This window comes from Tauraco erythrolophus, chromosome 4 (assembly GCF_009769465.1).
Source record: "Tauraco erythrolophus isolate bTauEry1 chromosome 4, bTauEry1.pri, whole genome shotgun sequence".
NCBI classification, from domain to species: Eukaryota; Metazoa; Chordata; class Aves; order Musophagiformes; family Musophagidae; genus Tauraco; species Tauraco erythrolophus.
The window spans coordinates 49,581,764-49,590,625 of NC_141468.1; the positions used below are offsets into that span (position 1 = coordinate 49,581,764).

The 8,862-nt window shown below is 37.5% G+C and overlaps 1 protein-coding gene across 1 annotated transcript; it reads right to left on the bottom strand.

The window, feature by feature from the left end:
* Positions 1–608: 608 nt before the first annotated feature.
* On the bottom strand, positions 609–8,280 carry MGAT4C (MGAT4 family member C). The gene is made up of 3 exons (XM_009985671.2): positions 8,152–8,280; positions 3,641–3,788; positions 609–1,765 (listed from the first exon to the last, which is right to left on the bottom strand). The coding sequence occupies exons 1-3, from the start codon at positions 8,278–8,280 to the stop codon at positions 609–611; spliced, it is 1,434 nt and encodes a 477-aa protein (XP_009983973.1).
* Between the last annotated feature and the right edge of the window lie 582 nt (positions 8,281–8,862).

The following is an 8,862-nucleotide window of genomic DNA, read 5'->3' on the forward strand; positions in this document are numbered from 1 at the left end:
ACAGATGCAATTATCTATTTTTTTACATAGTTGTCACGTCAGATTTATAATTTTACATACATTCCCTTTTGAAAAGAAGTTGCAATGATTAGCCATATTATTTTCTCATAGTGATCAGAATGAAACTGCCAGTTTCAGGACAGATTTCCTTGTCACAACCGCCTTTGAAAGAAACACATCACCAGCTACTGTACAAACGCATACTACCATAACATTTTAAATTTATATGTGCGTAAGGTACAATCCAATTTCTTTTCACAACATACTGGTCATAGTTTTAAACATTTTGGTACATATAGGATGTTTTGTTTTGTTCTATTTAGTCCAGAAGATCTCTCTTACAGAGAAATGATAATAAAAAAGGGGTCTGAGATCTCCAGAGAGGTTTGAGAACTTTGCATTTCCTATAAAATCCAAAATTTTCAACAAATGTTTGTATATTGCCTGGCCAAAACTACTACAAAATAAATTGCTTTGCATGTTTTGTGATTTCCCCAGATTTTCTGTGTCTCTGGTGAAGAGTTGGAAATGTCAGTTTTTCTGGGGAATGGCACCAGTTGGGACCCAGCAGATTGTATGCACTCTGTACCATCTCAGGTGACGTGACTTTATTGATTTGGTGTTTGAGAAGTCCAGACGCTAATGCTCCTAATGATCAGCCATTCTTTTTGACTTTTGGTAACAAGTATTCTCATGCAGTTAATATCAAACAGAACTTTGTGCTCTACATCTGTTATTTCAAAATTCCCGTTTCTGAATTCCCCTAGTCTCAAGTAAGTAGTACATTGTCTCCCTTTTTTACTCCCTACAATCTTTTCTCCTACTTCCAGGGCCCCATGATGCAAAATGTCATTTTGCCGGTCTTCAGTTCCAGTGACAACTTTAATTTTACTGATTTTAATGGGCTTTTCAAATATAATCCCATAGAAGTCTCCAGTAGAAGGAGCTTTGCCCCAAAAGTACTCATCAATGCTGCTGTAAGCCTTGCTTGCCTCATAGTTTTCAAATACATTCATGTTAGTGTGCAAGTTTGCAGGTGGGTTGTCAGGGATATCAAATGATTCCTCTTCAAAATCATCATCCTTTAGCTTGTTTTCAGCTCCTTTGTAAGACGAGTAGTATCCCATGTGCTGGAACAGAGATGGCTTAAAACGTATCACTTCCTTTTGAGCTAACAGCCCACGAAAGTGGATGAGCAGCCAATCACAAGGCATTTCTTGGTAGAACATCAACAAAAAATGGGCCAGGCGTGGGAGATCATGGGAATGGTAGAGCTTTCCAATGTAGCCTAGTTTGGAGAATTCCAAAGTCACCCAGTAGGATCCTTCTCGGGAGGTAATTACTTTCTTAACTGCAGTCAAAAAATTCTTTGAGCAGCGAACGTCATCTTCTAGCATCACATAGTAGTCAGAAAGATTAGCACAGAAGTTAAGAAGGAAAGCATAATCTACGTTTTGTTTGGATCGAAACTTCACACGGTCCTCTGGGTCATTGTAATTTCTCTTGAGGCCATCCAGTACAGGATAATATTCTTCAGGGACGTGAATAACTATTAATCTGCCCGCAATTATATGATGTGCAAATTTCTGTGAAATATCCTGGACCATCCCTTCGCACCAAGCTGAGTCAAAATCTGCCAGCTGCACTACCACTGCAATTTCTTTGAGTTCCTCATAACTTGACTGTTCAAATATGGACTTGATGGTCTCAAGCAGGTAGTTTCCCTTTTTCCGTTTCACAGAGGATAGCCCAATTGTAAGATACCCTGTACAAAAGACAATTCAAACAAAAACTCAGTATCTGACACTGGAAGCCATTTATCCACAAAGCTCCCCTCCAGAGCCACGCTTATATTAAATAAACCTTTTGAATGGTGAAGTCTGAGAAATTTGGTACATGGATTTATTAAGCTGCGTGCAACAAAGGACGTTTATTGCCTTTTCATGAAACAAGAATTGTATTGCAAGTAAATGGACATATGGAGGCTATTGCATTAAACATTCGCTTGTTAACTGCAAGGACTGGCATATAGTGGACAAAAGCCAAAGCAATGTTCACATATATGCCTGGTAGAGAAACCAGATAGACAGGATAAGGCTGTAAATTCTGCTAAAAGAAAGGGAATTATGAGATATGATCCACACAATATTTTTAAAGCAAGGAACTGTGAAATGCAGCATAAAAACATGATCTACAGATTAATTGCCAAATTTTTATCATTTTAAGCACTCTGCAAGGCTAGTTACATTTATGCATAACTTCACAGTTTTATGAATGTGGCACGGATAATTTCTTTCTCTGTGTTCATTTTTAACTGAATTTTCCAATTTTTCCTTGCTAATAGTTCTTCTTCTAACCCTTTTTCAGGACTCATTGAGCATTTTACAGGGAAATTCCTCTTGCAAGACGTAATTTAGATATTATTTTAAAGTAGAAGAGAACTTACTACTGCATACCTGTGCTTGTAGAAATAATTTTTAATACTGTTATATCTTTCTAGGGAGAGATGCATCTTAATCAGAAGGGAAGAATTTTCATCTCTGCTGTTTTGGAGTCAGTGCCATTCAGCTGTTATCAGTAGTCTAAATATTTTTTTTTTTTATATTTGCTAATATATCTTCATTTCTCTAACTTCTGATGTAAAAAATGTGAATACTTTATAATTGACAGGGCATACTTTAGTTGAACCTACTTCAACTTTCTTAAAATATTGTGATTTGTAAAAGGCTGCTCTGATAAAGTGATTCAGAGTTTCCCTCGAGGCTTAAGTCTGCTCAAAATGCAGTTGTACAGTGAGGTACAACCCCCAGACGCCATTCACACTGCCTACACGGCCCCAAATTTCTCAAATCTAATTTGAACTAACTTTACTTTATAGCTTTCTATGAAGATCAACAACTCATAGATGATTTTATTTTACCATCTGTGCTTGGACTTCTGAGCCTTGTTTATGTTTGTGAAATGATTTATTTGGAACCCAAAGGACACCTGTCTAAATGCCAGGTATGGCCATATTTCACTTCAAGATGAAAGTCTTGAACCCTGCCTGAAGTCAGAATAACTAGACAGTCCATCTGCAGACGGCTGCGAAAAGAATCCTCCTTTACTGTCCCTGTAATAGCACATTTCACCTCCCCTGTTATCACAGATACAAGAACAATGAGATCCAGCAGCTGCTGGACTGGTACAACAGGGGACCTGAAGGGTGTCTCTACCTGATCACAAGCATATCTTACATCAGATGTACTGATCGGACAGAGGCAGACAGAATGGTTTCAGAGGGTGGTTACAGAGCACCACCAGCACGTGCCTTGCTCCTGCATCCTAAATATTCTTTCCTGGCCTGGAGGAAGATCCATAAATATATGCTCTCGCAGACCATCCAGGGGCTGCCTGCAGGACGACTACAAGTCAGGTGTTTGGTCAGGAGGTAACCAGGCTGCGGGGCAGCCACTTCTAGGTCTGAACTGGCAGCTGACCAAGCTCTGCCTATGCAGAGAGAGATAGCTGTCCCACTAACTCCATGAGATCATCACTGCTTAACTCAGCCCCTCTTGCCTAGAAATATCACAGGGACTACATGGATTTCACTCATTTTTAAATTAGCTCATTTCATAACATTCAGATTGCAGTTACTTACTTTTCCTTGGCAAAGGCGTGCCAGCTAGGTAGCGATAGGAAATGTTTATAGATCCTGAGAAATTAGACAAATCTTTAAAAGTGGGAACATAGCGCTCTGGGTTGAGCTGGTGCGTGGCTGTTTCTCTGATTAATTGCTTGTCCCCTTCCTATTAGTGAGAAAACAAAAAGAATAGGAGAGGGAGAGAGACAGAGAAAAACACATTTGTGAATGCCAGCCAGAGAGGAAACACGGACAGGCAGGTTTCCAAGAGTAACATTTTTCAGTGTCAGCTTTCGTGAAAGCTTGTAGATGTCACCTCATTTTTTAAAAAAAACATTACTGAATATCATACATTTTTGGCTACAGAAAAATCTACCATAAGCCTTCAGATTATGGTAACAAAAAAAAGTAGAAAAAATATTTTGGACAAAATCTCTGGAAAGATTGCAAACACTAAATTATTGCCAAAAAATGCTGCAGTATTTAAAATAGAAATCAGAAAGTATCAATCAGATAATAAGATGAGATAATTTTCATAGATGGTGAAGTATGGGAGGTTTTTTGAAAATGTTTTCAGTGATTAAAAGAACCACCAAAACTGTTGCAAAGTAAAGACAAAACTAGATCCTGGCATCTGGCTCATTTTGCCACTTTTCTGAATAGCTCCAACTCAGATTTGTGATAAGCAGAAATACATGTGATCATCCAGACAGTCAAAGCTTTTTCTGAATTTGGTGAACACTCTTTGATGGTATAGAAAAAAGGCAAATTTATCACCATGCTTCCTCTTCTGGCCTCCTTCTCCTCTCTTTTTCTTCCAAGATGCTTCTCAAGCCATAGTGAAGTTACACAAGGGAAGTAGTAGTTTCATCAGCAGCACCCTATCCATAAGCTCAGTTGGATCTAAGGGAAAATCTGTTCCTTAGTCCTTAAGAAAAGGGAAACCATCTAACAAGTTGTAGTGTCACGAGGCTGAATTTAAAGGTAGGAATGTTTATTTAATTTACTTTACTTGATTTTAGTCTAATGACAGGCCAGTGTTTGAATGAGTTTATTTCTTCTGATACTTAACAGTATGTTAACACACTAAGAACATCCTGATCTGTCTTAAAGAGGAGCATTGTGCAGCGATAGCACTGCTGCTAACAAGAACAACCACGGAAACAGTAAACAGCATTCATATTTAATGGTATACATATTCAAAACAAGGTCAAAGATGTATTTTATAACACAAGAAATATTTCTGTACACGGATCCTAGGTTCATTTTGAGTTCATTATTTTTCTTTCACAGGAGTAGTAAATAATCCACTTCTGTGCTTCATAAAGATCTTTGGTGCACATCCAAGGGCATCTACCTGCACTTTTATGCTCTTTTGATCTGCAATGTCTCTCCAGTAATTTATTTCTAGTGCTGCTATGCTACTTTGCAATTGCTCACAAGTTATGAGAGAAAGGTTTATCTTGATCAGATTCCAGATTAAAATGTAACTCAATGGGCTAGGAAGAGAATTCACCAAAACTTCATTTTCGATGATTTTCCATGAAAACTGTCAAATGGAGAAAAAAAACGGGCTGGTCCAAAAGCTTCCTTTTTTTAAACCCAACCTTTCTTTAATGTCAGAACATCATGTGTCATTGGTTCCAGAATAGAGCACCAAAATTCTTTGTTTCATAAGAAGGTTTTGGAACTGAAACTTGTTCTGCTGAAGTTTTTCTACATAAAATGTTTCAAAATGTTTAGAAATAGAGAATGTGAGGACAAAATGTTTTGATTTTAACAAGCCAAGTATTTAAAATGACCACAACAATTTTCCTTTTTTTTTTTTTCCTGTTTCAGAAATGCCTTTTGTGGTTAACAATCTATTTTTTAATTGTTGTTTTTATTCCTTTATAGAATGAAAAGCAGAAATGAAATATGGATTTTTCCAAAAATTTGAAATCCGGTTCTTCTACCTCTGACTACTATGCAGAGGTGTGCAAAGCTGTAGAGCTTGATTAGCTCTCTTTAGCTGTCTTCTCTAATTTTTTCTACGATGATTCTGGTAACTAACACTAACTTACATTCCAGTGTTTGCTGGAGCTTGGAAGGTTCCTGGGGGTGCCATGGGAAGAAGTGCCAGAAGTTTTCCATTCTTTATAGAGATACTCTCTCTGCTAAAGATGTTGTGTCAGCTACAATACTATTGTTTCCATAGTGCCCAAAATAATGATTAATATCATAGAAAAGTGCAGGTCATGCTTCACTTAGAGTTCACTTACAACTCAGAATATGTATTAAAAATCGCTAGAAATCCTAGGTGCTCTAGGTTATATTCAGTATGTCTTCAAAATATTTGATCAGATGTGGTACATACGCTACAGAAGAAGAAGCATCTTAAACTGCTGTGCTGACATACATGAATCAGCACTGCATAGCTTCTATCAAACATACTTAATCAATTTTCCCAGGTGGGCCCTTACTTTCCATTTCCACAGTGAATGCCGTGCAGAAAACAGTGAAGGGATTCTTTGGACGTAGAAGAGTCTCTGAGCCAAAAAGTAAAGTTCTCCTCTCCCCTCTTAAGATTTGGCACAGTGAATCTCGCTTCGTCATTCTAACTTGCTGAAAAAGGCCACTCTTCTCATCTTACATCTGATGAAAAAGGCGTCAGCCTCGCATCCCCATGCACAGCCTGCTCTCTGGGACTGGGAAGAGAAACTCAGAGTCAATTGTACCCTTCCTCTATCAGTTTCCTTTAAGAGATATTCCAGCAGGAGACTCACTAGAGTCAAAAGACCTTTGGGACTCTGAGGGCTTTCAGATTCCTGTTCCCTGAGGGGAACTGGTTAACCTGCTGTCCTTGAAAGCTGTTCCCCAGAGTTTCTCTCCTCACCAGCAACAAGGAAACTCCTTATCATTTACCTCAGCAGAGAAAACACACCAGACAAGTTAACGGAACTGTCAGCCATGGTCAGGAAAGTTGAAAATAAAAATAAATAAATAAACCAAAAAGTCAACAGCCTAACACATTTGAAAAATGCTTGATGGACCATAAAGGTATCAAGAGATCTGGAAGAACTGTCAGGAGACTTGGCAAGAGACTTGGCTGGGAGCTACATGAATGCAAACATGCCAGAACTGTGATGAGAGAAGCAATGAAAGAGAGTGGATTTCTAAAAGAGGTGAAAGAAACAGCAAATTAAAAACAAGACATGGAGCCATCTGGGGAGCTGGCAAATAGGACAGGAAAAGATTTCAAAAACAAACCAAGAGAAACACCATTAACAGTGATAAGAAAAGCACTTTCAGAAACATCTGGGGGACTTTGAAGCAATTAGTGAAAGGAGAAGAAGCATCAGGGAAAATACCACTGGGAGAAAAAAAAAGTGATAAGCCAGGTCAAATTCGATCACAAGGAAGAAATGATGAATAAATAAAACATAGTGCAAAATCTTAGTGCAAGTACTGTTAGAGAAAGCAATATGCCTGTAATGGAGTAACATGCTAGAAGCATGGGTTATTTTTTCAACCATTTAAAAAGTAGCAGGACAGTCTTAATAATATTCACAATATTTACAGTATTTTTCCAAATAATGTTATAAGTGTACTATTTTACATTAAAATTACTAGTAAGCTATCTACGGTATTAGTCTAATCATATCACAATGCTATATATTCAGTTTAGTCATATATCCTGTTTAGTCACTTTACTATTTACAAGCTCCAGTTATCAAAATACCATTTTACTGGGCCCAGTCCAGCCTCAGATGAACTGGAAATTCAATCCATTAGTCAAGCCTTCAGAGCTTACTTGGCATTGAGCACTGAGACACCCATATGTTACATACAAATTGTAGAGTTGGGTTACATTGTTAGTAGCTTACTTGTTGAAATTCCTAACGCAGATCTTTCAATAAATCTTTTTCACAATCATAAACTTACACTAGGTATATAAAATCATAGAGTCACTGAGCCTGCCAGACTCAAATCTGGGATACAAGACGTGAGAAAAACTCGGAATAAAAACACTAAAAAGAAATTATTCATGCAAAGAGCTTGAAATATACAGAATTAGTGTAAGTTCTCTTCTATAATTATATTTCTATAATATTGTTTAATACAATTACCACAGGTGAGATTTGTAGTGTGGACTGAAAAAGCTCACATGAATATTTCAGATGTAGATTTTCAACCGTAAAATTGAGGGAAATCCAGAAGTATGGAAAACATAGGGGATGTTTTGACTGAAAGGAAGACATTTGATGGAGACGTCTCCATGTTTTGCTACATTCATTATCTCCCATACTTCCAATAAACAATGATGTATTTAACTTCTGTGAATAGGACTGTTAGAATCTTACTAACACACCCTGTGTGCAGTATATATTGATAAGATGGCTTCATCATAAAGGACACATTTTAAGGATACTTCAGTGTTAATGGTACACTTACAGGGGAAACTGCAGGACTTATGAACTTTACTGCTTAGCTAGAGATTTGTCCTGTTCTGTCATTCTGGGATAATTTCTTCCATCTAAAAAACTTACCAAAACATAACCATCTTCAATGTACAAGTTCATGAATAGCAAGCAAATGACAAGGATTCCTAAGAATGACACTGCTGATCGTTTCCGCAAGCATCTCATTTTATCAAAATATTTCAAGATGTGTCTCATGTGAAGAAAGGCATACAGTAGTGTTACCTACAAAACAAGACCAGAGTGTTACAAGAACTCATCTGATAAACACGATAGCAAAACAACTTACCTTCAGATATATCAAATCCCTTCAAACATGCATAGATTATACTCTTTAAGATAGAATTTAATTTAATCATGATCATCTTCAAGGTTAACACACAATCTTAACTATAATTTCAGCTTCCTTTTTTTTTTTTTTTGTCAATAAAGAAAAAACACACTTTATTCTACCCATTTTAGTCTGGAATTATGATATCACTGTGTCAGGAGTGCATTAGCAGTTCAATTTCCCATGTATAACTGTCAAATCTCAACTTGATGTCAAGAGAAGATAGTGTTGTGCACTGTTTCCATGTGTGCCCAGGTCTTCTTCCAAAGACAGCTCAGGCCAACAGGCAAGGAAGAAGCTATTTCATGGCTCAGTATCACTGCTAGTAGAAGTCTGCATACCAGAACTGCCAGGCACAAAAAAGTTACCTTGCTTTCAGTGAGAAGGCAGTAGCAAGACTGTGGAGCATCCCTTAGCCAAAGATCGTTGTATTGGGACAGAAAGACTCT

Coding starts and splice junctions, on each gene's coding strand:
- MGAT4C (XM_009985671.2), bottom strand. CDS start 8,280: ATGAGACACATCTTGAAATATTTTGATAAAATGAGATGCTTGCGGAAA. Junction 3,789..8,151: donor TTGAAGATGGTTATGTTTTG/GTAAGTTTTTTA, acceptor TCTCACTAATAG/GAAGGGGACAAGCAATTAAT. Junction 1,766..3,640: donor CACGCCTTTGCCAAGGAAAA/GTAAGTAACTGC, acceptor TCTTTTGTACAG/GGTATCTTACAATTGGGCTA.